At 48.8% G+C, this 22,509-nt stretch overlaps 1 protein-coding gene across 4 annotated transcripts; it reads right to left on the reverse strand.

Moving 5' to 3' along the window:
- Positions 1-4,575: 4,575 nt before the first annotated feature.
- Positions 4,576-22,007, reverse strand: LOC146072621 (nucleoplasmin-like). Of its 4 annotated transcripts, none has more exons than XM_083179829.1 (6): positions 21,676-22,007; positions 16,934-17,016; positions 15,954-16,073; positions 13,893-13,986; positions 12,659-12,707; positions 4,576-4,707 (listed from the first exon to the last, which is right to left on the reverse strand). In XM_083179829.1, the coding sequence occupies exons 1-6, from the start codon at positions 21,752-21,754 to the stop codon at positions 4,698-4,700; spliced, it is 435 nt and encodes a 144-aa protein (XP_083035955.1). In that variant the 5' UTR covers positions 21,755-22,007; the 3' UTR covers positions 4,576-4,697. The 4 variants fall into 4 exon arrangements, with proteins under 4 accessions (XP_083035955.1, XP_083035957.1, XP_083035956.1 ...); XM_083179831.1 differs by having other exon boundaries at positions 15,954-16,070; positions 21,676-22,003; XM_083179830.1 differs by having other exon boundaries at positions 4,577-4,707; positions 15,957-16,073; positions 21,676-21,994.
- Positions 22,008-22,509: the final 502 nt, after the last annotated feature.

Genomic DNA, 22,509 nt, shown 5'->3' on the forward strand with positions numbered 1-22,509 from the left:
GACACAAAACATTGGCGGCCCGAACGCACGCGGATGTATCCGCACCAACCAGAATAAGGGCCATTAGGAGTAGAGGCAAGAGGTGGGGCAGATGTAACATGTGCAGAGAGAGTTACATTTGGATGGAGTGTGTTGAAACTGAAATCAAAATTGCAGTGTAAAAATAATGCAGCCAGTATTTACCCTGCACAGAAACAAAATAACTCACACAAATCTAACTATCTCTGCACATGTTACATGTGCCCCACCTGCAGTGCACATGGTTTTGGCCATTTTCCAAACAAATTTGTACTGCAATCAGATCTGAATAAAGGCCATGGTGTGTGCACACAAGTACAATCAGCATGAGATTGGATCGCATACAGATCGCACAGATTTTTTACCTTGCAATCCCGATGCACGCTCCGGTGACAGCACAAATTGAAACCCAGATAGACAGGGCAGCATTAACTATGTAGTGCAAATCTAATGTATATAGCATGAATTGTATGTAAATAGTACCGAGTTAGCAAAGATTCTATAGCAGTCGAATCTTAAGTTGAATAGCAAGGGAATCTCACCGTGTGTACACAGCATTATTTTGTGAAAATGTTCTGGGTTTCTTTTTTTATTGCATTTTCATTAACATATTTTGTGGCAGATGCCTTATTTATACTTATACCCGCATGTTTTGCTTATTTTCGTCAGATTTTATTCAACTGTGGGTGCTCTGATTTGTTTGGGCGAATACAAAACAAGCTGGCAATGCTTTAAAGAGCATATAATTCAACATAAAAGAGGTGCAAGATGGAATTGTCCTTGGGGCTTCCCTCCCAAACCACTGTGGCTAAAATGATTTGTGTGAGCCCCCACAAAAATAGAAGCCTCTTCAGTGTGTAACCCTCACCGAGCATTAATTCATCTCCACTGGAATCCACCATCACAGGTCCATCTGTACTCTCTGGAGGCAATTGCTGGTCTTCCTGGATGAATTTATAAATCATTTTGATGAACATCATCTTCTCCCCATTTTGTGGAAGCCAGCTCCTATGCTGATCGTTAACAAGGTTCCCGGCTGCACTAAAAACTCTTTCGGAGTACACATTGGAGGGGGACAACTCAGGTAATACAGTCAGTTTGTGCACGGGCCTTCTACTTTTTTCCTGCCTGTATAGATGTGGACTGTCTGACATGCCTACTTGGATGCGGTCACGGTTTTAATATTCCACCATTCTTTCAATATTGACAGCATGCCCTGGCAGTAGATATGTTAGTAATTGTAGGCAGCTCCTTCAGTTCAGAACAGATGTTCAAACTTGCTCCTGACTGCCCTGCATCACTACCAGTTGATCTGCTACAAAATGCATATTTTTCCTTGCAGCCCCAGCTGCGGGAGAAAATGAAGGAAGAATTGTTGCAGTGTCACGTTCCACTAGAGCTGATAATTTTATTTGTGCCTCTGCAGCCCAGAGGCGTAGGGAGGGCGGAGCCACCGGAGCTCATGCTCCGGGCGCTGATTGTTTGAATGGCGCCGCCGGCCCACCCCCCCTCCGCAAATGATCCCACTGTAGTCTGATTAAGTTCAAGCATCATGGCAGCCTCCGGCGCTGCGCATGCTGCCCGTTAGTATAGTACGCGGCTCCACAGCAAGCCCCTGAATGAAGGCAGCGGTGCTGCACATCGAACCGGGACTCCAATGCGGGTGGCGCCCCCGGTGACGTCATCAGCCAGCGTCCCGGGAGCTGCTGCACGCCGTGTGTGAGCTCGAGGATATGCACCATCCCCTGGAGACGAGCAGAGGGGACTGGCATACCATAGGAGAGGCGCCGTCTTCACAGATCCCGCGGTACCCACTTCAGCTAAGTGGAAGCGGCTCTGTGGGACAAACACACTACGGGGGACCTCAGTGACCATTGTCACAAGACTAAGTCCGCAAAGGAGTATTGTGCACTGTAGGGGGTAGGGACGCCAGCCCCCTGCAACACAATACCTCTTTATTATTTCTCTGGCCATCATCACTGAGGGACTGCACAAAAAACTGCCTTGACCCCATAACACCATCAATTCAGCTTTCATCGAGTATCAGCATTTCTAAGCATGTATGTCACGTTTTGTACTTTATGAGCACATACTAAATTTGTTATATTATCTTCACCAATACATTATCATTACCATGGGGGGGGGGGGGGTGTGGGGGTTACCTGTCCTGCGGCGCTGTGTATTTAAATCTGGCGGCGGAGGCAGCGGGGGTCCCTGCAGTCCATTGCAAATAACGAGCGCTATCCGCCGGGCTATGCGGAAGCGCTTCTAGTGTGAAAACACTGGCAGCACGCTGATTGGCTGAGATCAGCCTGCGCCGTGCTGCCAGAGTTTTCACACTAGAAGCGCTTCCGCATAGCCCAGCGGATAGCGCTCGTGATTTCTAATGGACTGCAGGGACCCCCGCTGCCTCCGCCGCCAGATTTAAATACACAGCACCGTAGGACAGGTAACCGGGCGGCACAAAATGCCGCCCTCCAGTGGCCGGCGCCCTAGGCAAATGCCTAGATTTGGCTAGTGGTGGCGCCGGCCCTGTAAAAACCGGACACTTTATCACTTCACCAAGCTTAATAAATCTGTGTGTAAGTGTGATAAGCCATTGTGTGATGATCCCCCTCTAAGAGGTTCTCAGCAGTGTGCCTCTTACTCAAACTGGTGATACACAGCGTAGCCTGCTTAGGGAGGAGTTGGAGTTTGTGAGATGCTGCTACCGGTACCGTTGCCGTCCACACAGTCATGTAGTCCTTAGTTTGCCCTGTTCCACTTGTCTAAATGTCCGTGGTTAAGTGGACAGTGGAACACCAGTATTTTTGAGGGCATGAAGGCAGACAGACAAGCCATGCAACCGCAAGGGGAGCTGCACCTGCCACCATGTGGCTGCATGGCCTGTCCGCTGCGGACTGCCTCCCACCGACCACGTCTCCCTCCCGCAGACCACCTCCCAGCGCTTACCGATGCCCTGTCAGGTGGCTCCCACCCGATAGGCTCTGCACACTGGGGGGGGGGGGAGGGGGAAATGTCACAGGTCAGCCAATGGCAGCCCGTCAGACGCCCCACTCTCCAGATGTGTCTGCCTGCGTCCTCCTGGGGCCTCTCATGTTTGACGTTGATCTTCAAGTATTAACCCTTGCGGCACCAATGTCCCTCTTTTATGCTGAGCAAGGCTGGGCTGGACTGTGAGAAGCACAGTGTGACACTTTTAAGGGCATTTTTTTTTTAATGGCACTAATGGTGACATTGTGTTTACATTACTAATGGCATTGTGTGAGGGTCACTGCTAGGGCATTGTGTGAGAGGCACTGCTGGGGGCATCTTTTGTATAAGCATACTGTAAGTACAGGTCTGGGCATTACGGTTTGTGCAATAGACATTACAGGGGTCATAATGTGCAATGGGCATCACAGTGTGGGGCATAATGTGCAATGGGCATTATGGTGTACATTGATTTAAGTAGCATGTCACTGTTTGGGCTTGGAGACTGATCTGTGTGGCCTACTGGGTCACTGTGTAGGCCTTAATGTTTATATGTCACTGTGTGGCCTTCAGCCAGCCAACTTAAGCGTGGACAACAACCATTCTTGTGGTAACCAGTGTCTGGTCATGCAGGTTACAAAAGTGAGGTGTAAGGTAATTGTGTTCCTATTAGACCACACCCCTTATGGCTAGGCCACATCCCTCTTGGAGCACACACATCTAATGTCTTCATTAGAATGTTCTGATTGGGAGGAGGTGCATTTTAACTGTTTGCACTAGTAGCCAAATTGTCTAGAAACAGCCCTGTGTAAAGGACACTTTTCTTAGTGTCACTGTACAGTTAGGGAACCGCTTACCTAGTGAAGTAGATTGTGATTTGGTACCGGGGACACAGTACTGTACATCTGGGGACACAGTACTGTACATCCATCAACTTTTTAAATCCCGCTGCACATCTAACACCAGCATAGTTGTTATGGCCTCAGTAATACGCTTTTGCAACAGGGTGACTATTGTCATACTTCGTAAAGGATTGTTGGACAACCAATTGCTTAGTTAAAGTACTTGAAGTGGTCTTCCATCATCCTCTCTGTCCCAGCAGTAGTCATAGCACTCAAGGATCCTCCAGCGGAATCAGTCATACCAGTGACTTGGCCTGCAGGACTACTTCAAATGCTGATCGACGAGGACATTTATGATGATGGAGTTGGTGGTATGGTTTGTAGGTGCTTGGATAGTGTATTTAGGTTTCACTGGACTGCTTACGCTCCAAAGTTTCTAAACTTGACAATGACTTATGATGAACGCCGCAGAAGACAACGTATAAGGGAAGATGTTCCTAGGTAGTTAGCATGCTTACCCCTACTTATTACACTTTTACAAAGACTACTGGTGGCAAGACAGTTTGTTCTCCGGATTTGGGAAGTATTAATCCCAGACCAAAGAGGTGGATTTTGCTCGTCACTAATCGAAACTACAAAAAAAAAAAAAAAAAAAAAAAGATTTATATTGAACATTTTATGTACAACATGAATTCAGAAATGCAGAAAAGTTGTAGTTAATGGTTTAATGAAGGTCAACAGTTTCACAAATTGATGGCCTAGAACTAGAATTTACATTTCCAATGGTCATCTGGTACTGAGGAGGAGGAGGAGGTTTCATGCTTCTCGCAGGTGGGTAGAATCACTCGCTAGTCTTTTTTGTTGCTAAAAAACACTGATACAAAAGGCATACAGTTGGCCAAGGTTTAGGTCGGAGCAAAACTGAAGAAAGGGAAAAAGCATACGAGGATGTGTAGACTTTACAGAGGCATGGGGGGGAATGAGTAGATCGGAGTGGACCTGAAACAGATCCTCTACATCAGGCATTCCCAACCACAGTCCTCAAGGCACACCAACAGTGCAGGTTTTAGTGATATCCAGGCTTCAGCACAGATGGTTTAATCAGAATCCCTCAGATAATTAGTATCTGAGGGATTCTGATTAAACCATCTGTGCTCAAGCCTGGATATCTACAAAACATGCACTGTTGGTGTGCCTTGAGGACCATGGTTGGGAATGCCTGCTCTACAGGCTACACAACCTGGATTGTAATTCATTACTTATTAGACGAATAGAGGTATATTTATAGCCAGAGTCCTGAGGAAGAGAAAGGATCTCGAAACATGTTGACTCCTGACTAGTGTTTTTACACCTGCTATTGGACTCATTGAGAAGGAGGTAAGTGTACACGGGGGTGTCCACATCTGTTGGGGATCTGGATTTTTCAGCAGATGAGTTGACTCCGTGGTGACACTGCACCTACTCTGAGGACTTAGCAGTTTTTACAAGTTTTTATTCATTTATGTAATTTCTTATGTGTGTGCGGAAAAACCTTTTTGAATGTGAAATAAAGAAGTATAAACAAACCGCTACAGGTGTGAAGTCTCCTATCCCATCGTGAGTGAGGTTACGCCACCCTATCTTTTTAAGAAACCTTGATATGCTTTTATAATCATTTGTAATAGTGAGTCCTGGTACGCCTGAGTTGACCCACTTATATTAAATATTTGGATTGGATAAATACCATCCTACATATTTGTATTTTTCTCTTGTTTTTCCAATTTCTATTGAATCCTGAGTAAAAGATTGGAAGAAGTCGGATCTTTTGAGGACCAACCACTGGAAACACCATAGAAGGGAAGTATTCTCTGTATATACATCATCCAGTGTGTCCATAAGGGGAGCGCTTAGGTTTAGAGTATAAATTATCTTGTATACACTCCGGTTTAAAGTAACAGATGCTATTAATGTAGCTCAGAGTGCGGTCATTAGTAGGAACCAATAAGCTGTTTTGCAGATAGTTAGTAGCTTCCCATATGAGGGGTTAGTAAGCCAGATATAGAGATACTAGGTGATTCATCGCGCCCTACGGGCGCTCTTCACACCGTCGTAAGGGGCTGTGCCCCCTTAATTTGTGAACGTTTGTATATGAGAAATATGGTTAGAATTGTATGAAAGATGCCCTGTATTGCAACTTGGGTGTCCGCGAATTGCGGGAGGGGGGGGTCGCGGGGGGTGCCGCAAATTGCGGGAGGGGGGGGTCGCGGGGGGTCGCGCGAATTGCGGGAGGGGGGGGTCGCGGGGGGGTAGAGCGGTGGTTGCGACGAATCGCGGGAGGGGAGGGATTGCAGAGAATCGCGGGAGAGGGGGGTGGCGGGGCGTTGGTTGCCGCAAATCGCGGGAGGGGGGGTTGCGGGGGCGGGTGTTGCGGTGAATCGTGGGAGGGGGGTCGCGGGGGGTGTTCCCGCAAATCGCGGGAGGGGGGGTCACGGGGTGGGGTGCCGAGAATCGCACGGGGGGGGGGTGTGTGTCGTGAATCGCAGGAGTGGGGGTTGTGGGGGGGGGGGTGTGACGCGAATCGCCACATGAAAAAATCAACACAGAAAGGTCAACACATGTAAATATTGACATAAGTGTAGCACTTCATTTCAAAAAATGAAAAATAAATCTTCAAAAAAACTCATGTCAACCTTTTTCATTGTCGACCATAGCCATGTCAGTGTTTTGCATGTGCCATTTAATCCTGGGGCTGCGAATTGCAGGGGGCGTGGGTGCCCCGAATCGCGGGAGGGGGGTCGCGGGGGGGTTCTTTTTGCCGCGAATCGCCTCAAGAAAAATTCAACACATAAAGGTCAACACATGTAAATGTTGACATAAGTGTGGCACTTCATTGGTGTCCATGTCGACACATGACAATGAATATGAAAACATTAAAAAAATGAAAAATAAATCTTCAAAAACTCATGTCAACCTTTTTTTCATTGTCGACCATAGCCATGTCAGTGTTTTGCATGTGCCATTTAATCCTGGGGCTAGAGCGAACTGCGGGGGGGGGGTGCCGCGAATCGCGCAAGGGGGGGTTGCGGGGGGGTTCTTTTTGCCGCGAATTGCGGGAGGGGGGACGTGGGGTGTGTGTGTGTTTTTGCCACGAATCGCGGGAGGGGGGGGGGGGTCGCAGGGGGGTGTATTTGCCTCGAATCGCGGGAGGGGGGGGTCGCGGGGGTGTGTGTTTTTGCCGCAAATCGCGGGAGGGGGAGTCGCGGGGGAGGGGGGGGGGGGTATTTTTGACGCGAATCGCGGGAGGGGGGTCGCGGGGGGGTGTGTGTTCGCCGCGAATCGCGGGAGGGTGGGTCGCGGGGGGGGGGGGTGTGTTTTTGCCGCAAATCGCCTCAAGAAAAAAATTCAACACATAAAGGTCAACACATGTAGATGTTGACATAAGTGTGGCACTTCATTGGTGTCCATGTCGACACTTGACAATGAATATGAAAACATTAAAAAAATGAAAAATAAATCTTCAAAAACTCATGTCAACCTTTTTTTCATTGTCGACCATAGCCATGTCAGTGTTTTGCATGTGCCATTTAATCCTGGGGCTGCTGCGAATTGCGGGGGGGGGGTGCCGCGAATCGCGCAAGGGGGGGTTGCGGGGGGGTTCTTTTTGCCGCAAATTGCGGGAGGGGGGTCGTGGGGGGTGTGTGTGTTTTTGCCACGAATCGCGGGAGGGGGGGTCGCGGGGGTGTGTGTTTTTGCCTCGAATCGCGGGAGGGGGGGTCGCGGGGGGTGTGTGTTTTTGCCTCGAATCGCGGGAGGGGGAGTCGCGGGGGGGGGGGGGTGTTTTTGGCGCGAATCTCGGGAGGGGGGTCGCGGGGGGGTGTGTGTTCGCCGCGAATCGCGGGAGGGGGGTGTGTTTTTGCCGCAAATTGCTTCAAGAAAAATTCAACACATAAAGGTCAACACATGTAAATGTTGACATAAGTGTGGCACTTCATTGGTGTCCATGTCGACACATGACAATGAATATGAAAACAATATGAAAAAAAAAAAAAAAAATCTTCAAAAACTCATGTCAACCTTTTTCATTGTCGACCATAGCCATGTCAGTGTTTTGCATGTGCCATTTAATCCTGGGGCTGCTCCAAATTGCGGGGGGGGGGTGCCGCGAATCGCACAAGGGGGGTTGCGGGGGGTTCTATTTGCCACGAACAGGGCAGCCGAGAGGAATGCCGGGCCCCGGTAAAAACTTTGGGGCATGGCCTAAGTGTGGGAGGTGTGGCCAACTCCTGTGCTTAGGCCACGCCCCCAAAATGTTAAGATGGGGTGAAAGAAAACTCTAAACTCCACAGCAGCAGCACACACCTACAGCAAGTACTGTGCTGACAGCAGGCTCAGCATGAGTTCTCACGCTGTCAGTGAGACACACATGCCGAGCCTGCTGTCAGCACAGCACATGCTGTATGTGTGCTGCTGCTGATGCTGGGAAGGACGGAGGGGGAAGAGGGGGGGGGGTTGGACCAGGGCCCCTGCCGGGCCCCTCCAGCAAGCCCGGGCCCGGGTAATTAGTACCTGCTCCCCCTCCCTCTCGGCTCCCCTGGCCGCGAATTGCGGGAGGGGGGGTCGCGGGGGTGTGTTTTTGCCACGAATCGCGGGAGGGGGGATCGCAGGGGAGGGGGGGGTGTTTTTGCCGCGAATCGCAGGGGGGGGGGGGGGGTTTGCCACGAATCGCGGGAGGGGGAATCGCAGGTGAGGGGGGGTGTTTTTGCCAGGAATCGCGGGAGGGGGGGTTGCGGGGGGGGTGTTTGCCGCGAATCGCGGGATGGGGGGTCGCGGGGGAGTGTGTTTTTGCCGCGAATCGCGCACGGGGGGGGGGTTGGCCATGAACCGCGGGAGGGGGGGTCACGGGGGGGGTTGTGTTTTTTCCGCAAATCGCGGGAGAGGGGCACTGGGGGTGGGGTGCGGCGGGGGGCGCTCACCTTGTGGCTGTGGAGTTGCAGTGCTGGGCAACATGGGGAGGCAGAGGGTGTCTGGCACTGTCTGTGGGCTCACTGGGCTGGTTTTCTGTTGTTATGTGAGTCAGTCATGTGAGTCAGAGGCTCCACCCAGCGTTATACACACTTTGAGTGACAGATGTAGCCAAATATATAAGAGATTACAGAGGCATACCTTCCAACTTTTGATCACGGAAGAAAGGACACCCCGTGGGTGCCGAAGGTGCACGCCCAAAATTTGTTGGGGTGACCTGGCAGCAAGGGGGCGTGGTTTACACATTGCATCACTCTTCCGTTTTGCCGCTGTGGGGGCATGGGCAGAAACTCACAGAGCTGCTGACCATGTCCCCAGCCACTCTGCCTGTGGGAATAGATGGTACGTGAGCATTTGGCGGGGGGGCGCAACACCCAAATCCCCCCCCCGCCGCAGGACACGGGACCATCCCAAAAGAAAGGAATGGTCCATTGGATATCGGACAGATGGGAGGTATACACAAGGGATGTAATCAGGGCCGGCGCCACCACTAGGCAAGGTTAGGCATTTGCCTAGGGCGCCGGCCACTGGAGGGCGGTAGTGAGCCCACCAGCAGCAGTAGCAGAAGCAGCAGCAGGAAGCTACGTCGCTACCGCAGTCTGCAGAGGAGAGGGTCAAGAAGCAAGCTGCCTGCAGGACGTCTTCTACAGAAACAAGTGTGCAGCTATTATGTAAGTATTCCCCCACCCCGTCCCCCCCACCGGAGCCCGCCCGCAGGGGTGGATTGGGCATTCTATTTACTGGGAACTTTCCCGGGAGGCCGCTGCTACTGAGGCCGAATTAGGCAGCCGGGACAGCACAGAGCATAAATATACAGCTGAGTGGAGGTGGGCCTGCACTACAAGCAGGCGGCCGGCAGCTCACCTCAGTCTCAGACGCTGAGCAGTAGCCGGCGTCAGCCCAGTGAAGTCCCTGCTATTGGCTGCACTGCAGTGCAGTCAGACATAGTGGCCGGCCCCCGCCTCCTCCCACCCTATGTTCTCCTCTGCGAACCTGAGACAGCGGCATGCTAGTCTACTCACACAGTGTAGACTGCAGAGCCGGCCCAAGGCATATGCCGACTAGGGCCGGCTCACCTTGACAGGGGCAGTGTCAGTTCTGCACTGACTCCTCTGAGTCTGCGCCTGTCAGGTCCTGCACCGCTGCTTCCCCTGTCCTCTCCCAGCCGGCTTGATGTGTGCACGGTGCGGCTTTTTTCCCCAAAGGGGGGCGTGGTCACGAGGGTCCGTGATTAGGCCACGCCTCCTCTTTGCCTTGACCTGGTGCAGCTCTGCCTCTGCTGCTCCCCTATGACTGGCTGCTGCAGGTGGCTCTGCAGCCATAACATGGACCCCTGTCATGATGGAGGGAGTCATCAAGATGGAGCAATGTATCCCAGCCAGAAGCGGAAGGTAAGGTTTGTCAGCGTATGTGTATGTGCCAGTGTATATGTGTGTGTATGTGCCAGTGTATATGTGTGTGTACAGTATGTATCAGTGTGTGTGTCAGTGTGTGTATGTGTCAGTGTGTGTGTGTATGTGTAAGTGACTGCAGCTCCCCTGCACCCAGGACCACCATGAAGGTGTTACAGACTGTAGCATGGGCCCGATTCAGACCTGATCCGATGGGGACGAATTTGGCCCCGTTTCCGATGGGGATCTGCGCATGCGCGAATATGCACATGTGCAAATCCCTGTGCAAATGCCTTTGGTGAGTATCACACTCGCCGAGGCATTCAGACTGGCTGGGAAGGGCAGAGGGCGGTAGCAGGGAAATGCCCAGCATTTTATAGGCGTCCCCATAAAATCGCTGGGTGTTCCCCTGTGATCGCTGGTATGTCGTTGCCTGCGTAAGGTGGGCGGCTGACGTCAGTGCCCACCTCCTTTTTGGCCATCTCCGGCCAGGATAAAAGAAAGTATAGACTTACTTTTATCCACGAATAAAGGAAAAATCATTGGATAGTCAGCGACCGGCGTTCGGCCATTGGGAGGCAATCACATTCGCTAGGCTGCGAACATGCACAGCCTAGTGAAAAGGTCTGAATAGGGCCCCATGTCCAGGAACACAGGGGAACCGCAGCATGCCAATGATGCATGCCCCTGCCCCCACTGGCAAGTCAGCATCAGCGGCACAGACAGTGAGTGAGCAATGCTCCTGTCTTGTAAATCTCCGGCGGGTGCAAGAGCCGCCGCCGCCGCCCGCCCCCCTCCCCCAGCCCAGCTACTCGGTGACACTGTCCGAGCTGAGCTGTTCATCCTCTCCCTCTTCATATGGTGGCAGTGATTTTTTTTAACACGGTGGTGCTTGCTTCCCCCCTCTATGGGGGGGTCCCATCCTCCTCTGCATTGTAATTATTTTTACAAAGTGGTGGGGGGTGGGGGTCGGGTGTCAATGGCAGCTATTTCTTTTTTACACGGTGGTGCTTCCCGCCTCTATTGGGGGGGGGGGGGGGGGGCGGTCTCCTGTAGGTTTGCCTAGGGCGCCTAGATGCCTTGCACCGGCCCTGGATGTAATTAGGTCGGAAGGCTTTTGAAGCTTATGTGAGTGGTTCTGGAATACTGAGAAGAGCTAGAAGAAGCTATCCAATAAATGTGTACTAATTATCAGCATAAAATTGTTGTTTTTTGCTATTATTCCCAATCACATATTTAGGGAAAACTGGTATTTCCCAAACACAGTACGAAAAGCACGATGGGGAGCTGTGCTGATCGACGTATGAAGCACGGATAGCTCAGCACACATCGCTGGCATACATGTGGTGCACAAGCAGGGGCGGATTGGCACTCGAATCCGGGAGCGGGGGCTGTATGTAATGCGCGGGGGGTGGTAGCGGCGGTATGTAATCTCACCTGCTGCTGCTTTTTCTGCTGGCCAGGCAGAGGAGGAACTGGAGCTTTGCGGTGCTGTGCGCGCATGCGCAGCAGCCCTCCCGCGGCCCAGCCAGCCCAGCCCCTTTTTAATGAGTTTTGGGCCGGCCTACCGGGAAATGGCCCGGTTTTCCAGTGGGCCAATCCGCCCCTGTGCACAAGCACTGTGTGCTGAGCAATCTGTGTGGAGAAACACTGGAGAGGACTAGATTTATACTTCATGCAGTCAAGATCTAGTCCGTTGATAGCGACACGCAGCACCGCTCATCACCATTGCTGGGGGGTATACACACAGGGTGATATGTGCTTAATTTCTAAGTGATTTAGGGGGGAGATTCTCTAAACCAAAAATGCTGTAAAAACCCCGTTATTGGGGTTTTTACTGCATTGTGGGATTCTCTAAAAAAAAAAAAAAAAAAAACGGGTTACCACAACGGGGGGCATCGCCAGAAAAAGCTGGCGATGCCCCATAGAAGACTATGGGCTTCTACCGCGACCCCCCTCACCTGTGTCCGGGCAGCACAGAGCTGTGCTGCCCGGACCTGTGACCTCCACCTCCCTGCACTGTAATCCTCTTCCGGGTGCAGGGAGGAGGAGGAGAGGCCGCCCAGCAGCAGCATCCAGGCTGGGTAAGGGAGGGAGGGGGGAGCCGCCGAGACCCGCTGCACATCGCAAAGGACAGCTCTTAACGCAAGAGTTGTCCTTTGCCATAATTATCGCATATGTTACAGCATATTCAATAATGTGCGGCGGACTGAGGGCACAGGTGTTACTTAAAAATACTGTAGCAATAAAATTCTCTGTGTGTACGGGCCTTTACCTATCAGGGTTTAAACAGTTTGGGAAACAAATGTTTCACTGACAATTCTTTCTAGTCCAGTGTTACATGATGAATAAGGATTAGGGGGAGAGAATTTAAAATCATACAGATATAACTAAAACATATATAACATGTGTTACAGTATACCATGTCCTCACCTCACAGATACTTCCTCCTCCTCTAGTGAAGAATTCACATTATTTCCCACTGGACAAATAAAAAAAAAAAAAAAGTATATATAAAAAAACAGAACACGAACCTCTGGACAGCAAACCAGCATTGCACATAATATATGAAATGCTTAAGCACAAATATCAGGTACAGATGTAGCTCCACTCATCTATTGTACTAATTCGCACCCGTAACTACATTTTAGTTGTGTCTGCTAGAGACGTGCAGGCAGTTAAATGGACGGAGAGACAACGGCTCGTGTCAGATTTACACGGGTGCCGGACGGGTTCCCCACAGTCGGGATCCCGACTGTCAAAACGCCGACAGCCGGGTGCCCGATGGCCACCCGCTATTTTCCCTCGTGGGGGTCCACGACCCCCATAGGAGGGAGAAAGGGGCTTTTTTGCGCTCGCCATGCTGTCTGACTCCGGGTAGTCGGGATCCCGACATCAGGATAATGACTGTCGGGATCCCGACTGTCGGAGTCACATGCCACACCCGATTCACACACACACACACACACACACACACACGCGTGTGTGCGTGCGGGAACCCATGAGTTCATGTGGGTATTATGCAGGTGCGGCAGCATCATGGCCTGATATAAATGTGTTTTGATCAGAAATGTGGAAAGTTAGGAGGCGGAGGCAGAGCCTCACCTGGCAGAGTTTTTACTCCAGAGTTTCCAAAGAAGGGATTTATAATATACTAGTATCAAAATGGCTTAGTTCCTATGTGCTTTTACCTTCAATCTCTGTCTTCACAGCTCCCTCTCTCCATAGCCAGCAAGTTTTGCTTTTAAACATAATTTTGCTTTCACTTTCTATTGAGTAATTTGGCCCATTGAGTGGCCTCTAGTGGTCACTGGCGTTACTTCTCAGGTTAGACGCATTTAGCCGTATTATCATCATCATCTATAGATGTCCATGTGTCATGGAAAAACTGCAATCTGTTAGCAGCAAGTGAAACTACATTTAGCTTTCAAAGCATTTTCTTCTTACTAGTATAATAAAAAAAATGTATTGTATTTTTCATATAATTATGTTCAAACTTTGTCATTTACTTGAATATGACAGGAATGTTATGTAGCAAGTCTTCACAAATAAGAATTTGTGTCTTAGAGGGAGTAATAATTTTGCTGACATTCCATTGCACAGGTTGGGATAATTATCTATGGTGGCTCTCTCAGTATGCAGAAGTGACAGACAAGTTAGCACTTACAGGTTATATGTTGTCCTGAGATGTACACTGGGCCAGAACCGGATATGAGGATGAAGGTTACAGGGGGGGAAAACTCCAAGCCATGTACATTAACCTGAAAAATACAATAATATTCACATACAATATGAGCAAAATTCCTGCATAGTTTCTAGATCATTTTTCTAGTATTGTTGAGTCACTGATTTACCTACTGCCAAAATAACACACTTGATATTAAAGAAAACAAGTAAACATGGCTTTAAATCTTGATTTACTGTACTTTGACAGACTTTCTTGATACTTGGGGACATAGGCCCCAAGCACTCTAATGGGTGGTCCAGGGATGCACCGGACCACCCAATAGACAAACTGCCAATCTTATTGTCAGTTGCTGGAGGATAGATCAGGTCTTCCACGAGAAAGCGGTGACAGCCGGGCAGAGAGTGGTGGGCTGCTCAGCTTTCAGACTCAGCAGGTCCATGCCATGGCTATTTTTAAATTTTGTGCGGACTCGAGGGCCAATCGAAGCTTGCTGTCTGGCAGCCAATCAGGAGCCACCACTGCTGCTCTGATTGGCTGCCGAACTGCAAGCTCAGATTGGCTCACGAGCCATTGCGAGATTTCTAAATAATCGCAGACCTGCTCTGAGTCTGAATACAGCCAGGGAGCCCACCGCTCTCTGCCCGGCTGTCACAGAGCAGCAGCATTTCACTTCCCCTTGGCAACAGGGCATTTCACTCCACTGTGGCAATAAACCTGAAAGCCCCTTGGCAACAGAGCATGAAAGCCCCTTGGCAACGGAGCAGAACTTATGCGCATAATATGCAATAGCCATCACAGTGCGTGGTATAATATGTAATGGAGATCATAATGTGCATTTATGGCATGCAGAATAATGTGTAACAGGCATTACGTCATGCGGAATAATGTGTAACGGGCATTATGGCGTGTGGTATAATATGTAATTGGCATTACGGAGTGTGGAAAAAATATAATTGGCATTACAAAGTACGGAAAAAATTATAATTGACATTACAGAGTGTGGTAAAAAATGTAATGGGCAATGTGGTTAAGCAGTGTACATTGATTTAAGTAGCCTGGCACTGTACGGGCTTGGGGGTAATCTGTGCGGCATACTGGGTCACTGTGTGGGCCTTTAGCCAGCCAATTTAAGCATGGGAGGACAGCAACCATTCCTGTGGTAACCAATGTCTGGACATGCAGGCAGATAGCCAGCCTTTCAGTTCAGTAAAAGTGCCACCTGCCAAACTGAGGACAGAGTCCAGGACACAGAAGGGGAGAGCCAAGCTACTGTAACACCGATTGGCGCTCCCCCTCTGGGGAACACTGTGCATGGCTGATAAGATGCGCAGTCACTGGCTGTAACTTGGAGAGTTGGGTGAGCAGCAGAGGGCACTGGTATGTGACCCAAGAAGGTGATGGGAGGGAGGAGAGACATTGACATTGCCAACACTGGAAAGAAAGGGGGACATACCTAACACTAGGGGGTGCTAGGGCGTGCATGGTTTTCACTGGGGAGGTAGAGCCCCTTAAACACACTGAATTATGAGCATTATTTGCATAAAAGGCACTACTGCTGTGAACATTATGTCCCCACAGGAGAACTTGGAACAATGTCTTATTATACCTGGTGTAGTGTGCCTAAGGAGCTCTACCTGGTACACTTGGCGCCTAAGGGGCTCTAGCTGGTGTACTGGGTGCCACAGTAGCGGACATTACGGTGTGGCGTAATGTGAATAGCGGTCATTACAGTGTGGTGTGGTGTAATGTGAATTGGTACTATTACGTGACCCCATGAAGCTGTGTCCCTATTTTTTGGGTTTGCGCCCCTGGCGTGCACTGTCCCTATTTTGCATATGTGGGGGGGGGGGGGGTGCTATGCTGTAGCCACATCCCTTCCCCTCAAAGCCTCAGCATTTAGGTGTGTGTGTGTGTGTGGGGGGGGGGGGGGTGTTGCACCAATCTTTCTGACAAAGGGAACAATAATATCTAGTTACAGCACTGGGTAATACTTTGTATGGCCATACCAACAAGTAGTATGTTTAGAAACCGATATACTGCTACCATAGGTAGTAGAAAAGGGTGTAGTGTAGCGATGGTAATGGGTTCCTCCTCAGTTTCCTTTGTCTCCACTGCAATCACTTGAGCTTCCTTTTTCTTTGAAGCTCCAACGCATATCTGCTGTACAAATAAAAAACAAACATGAGCAGTCAACCTCCTCTTGCTCCACACAGCCAGAGTGCCACCTATTCCTTCCCTGCAGCCTGTATGCCCAGCCAGTGACTAAGCGGCAGGTTGCTTCTTTAAATTGTATTGGACAGTTTAGCCATTGCTGTCCTGTTCTGGTTCAGTTGTTAAGAGGGGGGGGGGGGGCTTCAGAAAGGCTCTGCATGTGTGTGTGGGCTCTTAATTTGTGAGGCAGTTGGGACGGGCACCCCAATTGCCCTTCTCTTAATCTGGCCCTGCTGGAGAAACACTATCTGAATACAGTACAGGTTTCTGATGGGGCGGTCATTTCACAGCATTAGGCCACACACTATAAATACCCACAAATTGAACTGCACTGCTGCTGGTAGCCAGCCAGGCAGAGCAGACTGGGGCAATGCCCCCCCATCCTTCTCAGCCGTGCTATCTGTGAGCCCTGGAAGCAGCCTGGGCCCAATGACAGCTGCAACCCACATTAGTTACGCCACTGACATAGCTGTAGGCAGAACAGTCCACATTTGCCTACAGTCAGGGCCGATGCAAGGCATCGGAGTACCCGAGGTGGGAGGGGTGCCCAGTGGGGGTGGATGCGGCCACCAAGTTGTTCCACGGTGCGGGCTGAGTCACTCCACAGGGGGGGGGGGGAGGAGTTGCGGGCACCGCTCAACTGGACCCAGAGGGGGGACCGCCTCCTAAGTTCTGCCCTCCAGTGGCCCCCAGGCAAATGCTTAAGTATCTCCTGCGACACACTTTGCCTTTTCAAGTGTCTACAAAAGACATTACAGCAACCAGTGTGTCCTTAAAATAGTACATGTGCTGAATGAAAATCATCTTACCGTCCACAGTCCTAGCAAATGTACCAGATAATCCTGTTCAATTTCAAACACACATCTCCTGCAGGATGCATTCAGCTCACCGCCTAGAAATTCCAGTACCAAAAAGTCATTCTGAGGCTTACATGGGAGACATTGTCAGAAATACAGACTGAGGTTATTATCATTACAACATATGCTTTGCAACTGCCAGGATTAGGGGGCAATGGTCAGTACATTTTGGTGGTGCCAATGGAAGGCACCAGAGCGCCCCAGGTGGGATGGGCACCCTGGTGCTCACCCGATCCATTAGGGGGGGGGGATGTGTTGTGGCGCGTGCCGCTCCAACAGGGGAGGAGGGGTATGTGACACTGCCTCCATGTCGCTCCACGGCGGGAGGGGGGGTTGATTTTTGCCAGGTGACACGTCACGGGCCGCCGCGCCGCTACACAGGGGGTGTGGGGGTGGCGGTTTGGCCGGGTGATGCGCCGAGTCCCTCCACAAGGAATGGAGGGGGAGAGTTACTCACCTCCATCCTGCCTCCTTCCAGTGGTCGGCACCCCAGGCAGATGCCTAAAGCTGCCTAGTGGTGGCGCTGGCCATGCTTAAAGTGGAAATGATTATGATGGTGAGAGGCGACCTGGTACCTAAATTTGCACCTGGTTAAAGATTGTAAGGTAAGATCATGTTGTATTAGGATGTGCATCAGACACTTTTTTCGGGTTTTGTGTTTAGGATCTGGATCTCCTTTCATGTTTTGGACCTGGATTAATTTTACCAAAACCACCCTTCTGGGTTTTGGATCTGTATTGTTATTTATTTTTTTAAATCATAAAAACAGCTAAAATTACAGATTTTTTTTTTTGTTCCAACAGTATTATACCCCTTTCACATCGCACTTTTGAAACGGTATATTGCCGTTTTTTTTTTTCCATTTTAAAACGTTTCAGGCTGCAATGTGAAAGTGCCAGAGTTGATTGACCGGTTAAAGTTAACCAGTATTTCAACACGGTTAAAAAGCAGAGTCCTACACGTTTTAAAGCCGTTTTTTTGGCAGTTTGAACAGCTCTATTTCAATGTCTTGAAACTTGTCCCTTGGGGGTTAAACAGGTTGAATGTTTGAATGGTATTAAATGATTTTTAAAACGGTTTTCACCTGCAATGTGAAAGGTCTTAAGGTTCAGACCCGTTTTAAAGTCCCATTTAAGAATACCGTGTCATTACCCATTTCTGCAATGTGAAAGCAGTATTATTAACCTCAATAACATTAATCTCCAGTCTGTTCTGAACACCTCACAATGGGCCTTATTTTGGTTCATTCTTTCTGACAAAATCCTTCTTAGATGGACAAAACCATGTGCACTGCAGGGGGGGGGGGGGGCAGATGTAACATGTGCAGAGAGAATTAGATTTGGGTGAGTAATTTTGTTTCTGTGCAGGGAAAATACTGACTGCTTTATTTTTACACTGCAATATAGATCTCACTTTGAAGTAAAACCCCACCCAAATCTAATTCTCTCTGCACAAGTAACACCTGCCCCACCTGCAGTGCACATGGTTTTGCCCATCTAAGAAGGATTTTGTCAGAAAGAATGAACCAAAATAAGGCCCAATGGGCCTTATTTTGGTTCAATCTTTCTGACAAAATCCTTCTTAGATGGACAAAACCATGTGCACTGCAGGGGAGCATATGCAAAATGTGCAGAGAGAGTTAGATTTAGGTGGGGTTTTACTTCAAAGTGAGATCTATATTGAAGTGTAAAAATAAAGCAGCCAGTATTTTCCATGCACAAAAACAAAATTACTCACCCAAATCTAATTCTCTCTGCACATGTTACATCTGCCCCCCTGCAGTGCACATGGTTTTGTCCATCTAAGAAGGATTTTGTCAGAAAGAATGAACCAAAATAAGGCCCAATATTATTTTTAGGCCATGCATGTCCAAACTATAGCCCTCCAGCTGTTGTGAAACTACAAGTCCCATCATGCCTTGCCACAGTTTTGCTATTAGGGAATGCTAAAACTATGCTGGGATATGTAGTTTCATAACAGCTGGAGGGCCATAGTTTGTACATGCCTGGGAATTTAGGCAAAAAGGTTACACCAAGGTAGCTGGTTGATAAAGCTAAGCGACACAAGTGGGCGGCACAAACACGTGGCACACAGGATGGTAGTTTTCAAGACTAGGCCCCAAAAAGCACATAATGCAAAGTTAAGAGGTGCAAAATGGAATTGTCCTTCTGGAAAAAAAAAGATGTCTGTGGTGGATATTGCAGGCGCTAGGCAGGAAATAATGTTGGGGCTGGCAAAGATGAGAAGGTGGAGCCAAGGAAGAAAAAATTGGATACTCATAGCAGGGTGAGCTGGTGAAGACATCCTGGATGACACAGGCAGGTGTGAGATAATGGGCCAGATGTATCAAGCTTCACAAAGTGATAAAATCAAGAGTGATAAACAGCCAGCCAATCAGCACCTATCTGTCATGCCACAGGCTAAGTTTGAAAAATGTCAGGTAGGAGCTGATTGGCTAGGTGTTTATCACTCTCCATTTTATCACTTTGTGAAGCTTGATACATCTGGCCCAATGTCACTGCATTGTAGTAGGAGCTGGCAAACACAAGGAGGAGGAGCTGAGGAGGAAACATTGATGCTCATTGCCTAGCTGACAAAAACATTCTGGAGTGTAATATGGGCAGATGTGATATAATGCCACTGCGTCTATATAGGAGCTGGCAAGGAGGAGGAGCTGAGGAAAAAAATGGATGCTCATAGTAGGCTGAGCTGATGAAGACATTCTGCGGTATGATACTTGGAGGTGTGAGATTAGGTGACAGCTTAGGTTTGTTTGGGCCCCTACAAAACAAGCTGGTTATGCTCAAAAGAGCACATAATGCAAAGAAAAGAGGCGCAAGATTGAGTTGTCATGGCCCTTCCCACCCACATGTTGTTTAACCCTTTCAAGTCCAATGTCTAGTCAGGCTCAACAGCCCTAGCACTGTGAACAGATCCAATGGTAAGCCACTTTAAAATAAGAACAACAACATCGTTCAACTTTCAATGTAGACCATTATTGAATTTTAAAAAAATTACATGAAACATTTAATCCAGACTGTTTGACATGCCCAGTTTAATAAACCCATCATTTCAGCGACAGGTGGTCCCCCTGGAAAAAGCTGGTCAAGTTCTCTGAATCATAGCTAGCTACAAACATACCACCTCCATATTTGACAACTTTTCACATAATGAGAAGAGACAAGAGGAAGAGGACAGGGAGGACAAAACAAGCTGCCAATGACACAAAGTGGCAAGGAAAGGCTAAGGCCTTGGCCTGTGTTTATGCCTTTAGTCTTGCTCCAGGAATACAGATCACATCTTCAGTTGATGGTCTCCCCTTATCCTACCTGTGTTCGGATTGTACTCCAGCCTGTCTTCACTAGGGTGACCAACTCATCCCTTTAATCTGGGACACATATTAATTACACAGGTTCTGTGGCAGTTTAAAACCAGGTGAAAGCCAGCCACAGAACCTGTGTAATTAATGTGTCCCGGATTAAAGGGATGAGTTGGTCACCCTAGTCTTCACCAGCTAACTAGTTTTTTTTACACAGCACAGCAGTCAGGCGGCAGAAGCACCCCGGGACTGATAGGGCAGAGGGACACCGCCACTGGACATACAGTATACGGCAATACCGCTGGACTTATATGGCAGCACAGGACACCACCACTGGACTTACATGGTAGCAAAAGGACAGGAGCTTATTGGTTGGTGCGTCTTCACCTTCCACTTTATCAGGCTTAAATTGTGCTTTATAACCAATGTCACCGATGATCCCATCTGAATGTATAGATCTTAGATTTTTTTTTCACCAAAAAAAAATGTAACAGCTGCATAATATGGGTTAGGTGAAATCAGGGAGATTGACACTATTTCAGGAAGTCTCCTGCAGGACGGTATGCAAATATACTGTATGTGCAGATCCTTCAACAATAGCCACACAATAATCTCTTCTTCACTGCTAGATTTGGGTTGAATTATAATAGGGCAGCGTTTTTCAACCATGTGCCACAGCACACGTGTCCGGGAGTAGGGTGACCAACTCATCCCTTTAATCCGGGACACTAATTACACAGGTTCTGTGGCTGGCTTTCACCTGGTTTTAAACTGCCACACCTCAAGACTCCCTTTTACCTGGTTTTAAACTGCCACAGAACTTGTGTAATTAATATGTGTCCCGGATTGAAGAGATGAGTTGGTCACCCTAGCCGTGAGCAGTTACCAAGTGCGCCGCCTGTGTAGCCAGCCAGGCTCACAGCGGCCATTAATCTATAAATTCAGGCATAAGTATGGACATCATAGGTCAAGCATGTTGCAACGCAATCCCCACTATCACTGTAATAGGAGGTGGGGGATTTTTAAATAGGAAAGCAGCCGGTTAATGCTCATAATACAATATACTGTATGTGAGCGACAGAACATTTTGTCCCACTACAGGAGGGGTCATGTTACAGGATGTAGAGCAGGCATTCCCAATCACGGTCCTCAAGGCACACCAACAGTGCAGGTTTTAGCTATATCCAGGCTTCAGCACAGGTGAATTAATTAGTACCCGAGTGATTCTGATTAAACCATCTGTACTGAAGCCTGGATATCACTAAAACCTGCACTGTTGGCGTGCCTTGATAACCGTGATTGGGAATGCCTTATGTATAGTGTACTGTAAATGACAAAGGATAGTATGACATGAAATACACACAAGGGCACTTACCCCATATTTCACAAACTTGTGCTGGTGTTCCTGAACGGATGCTGGAAAGACTGAGAGAATGATATCGGCCACTGGACATTATAGTAACATGTAATAATATTGACCAAAGTCCTCCTGTAAATCTCAAGTAGCCGATTATTCTGGTTAGTGTACAGTATTTAGCTTGTTAGTGGAGAGAGTAAAATCAGACAAAGCCCTCAGAGACACAGCTTCCTCCAGGCACATGACCAGAGCTCTCACCTGCCAGTTCTGATTGCTGTGCAAGGCGTGGACCAATTTACCATTCCCAGATGGAGATCAATTAAGGCTGTGCTGAAAAAGGAAATAGAAATTAAGATGGGTACACACTAGTAGATATATATATATATATATTATATATATATATATATGCAGTCCATTGATCTGCGGATATATCTGTTGTCGGATTGGGCAGCGTGGTTTCTATACATACTGCCCGATCTGTCTGGCTTGATCTCACAACTGGGTGGGCATGCTTACATGTGCTGGCCCGGTTGATCTGTCACCCATCAGCGGCTCAAGTGTTGGTGTACGAGTGGTCGGCGGATCACCCATACACACAACAAAAAGCACCAGATATATTATGAATCTGCTGTGTTGCACAGCCGACACAATGTATCTGGTAAGTACCGTTAACATGATCAAAAGTTCGTCACAAGTCGTCACAAGCAATAGGTTGACATGAAAAACGTTGACATGAGTTTTGAATGTTTTATTTTTTAAAGGTGCCGAGCGTAGTGAGGCACCGTGGCAGAAGCATGGCGAGTGAAGTGAGCCATGCATGGGGACTTATACTGTACACTTATACGGTGTCTA

This window comes from Crinia signifera, chromosome 4, assembly GCF_055691185.1.
Source record: "Crinia signifera chromosome 4, ASM5569118v1, whole genome shotgun sequence".
Lineage (NCBI taxonomy): Eukaryota > Metazoa > Chordata > Amphibia > Anura > Myobatrachidae > Crinia > Crinia signifera.

What these genes read in the sequence shown, in the direction of transcription:
- LOC146072621 (XM_083179829.1), bottom strand. Translation starts at nt 21,754, where the DNA reads ATGTCCAGTGGCCGATATCATTCTCTCAGTCTTTCCAGCATCCGTTCA. An exon ending in CTTTTCTACTACCTATGGTA is followed by an intron (nt 13,987 to 15,953) that starts GCAGTATATCGG and finishes TGTATTTTTCAG; the next exon opens with GTTAATGTACATGGCTTGGA. An exon ending in CTCAGGACAACATATAACCT is followed by an intron (nt 12,708 to 13,892) that starts GTAAGTGCTAAC and finishes TTATTTGTCCAG; the next exon opens with TGGGAAATAATGTGAATTCT.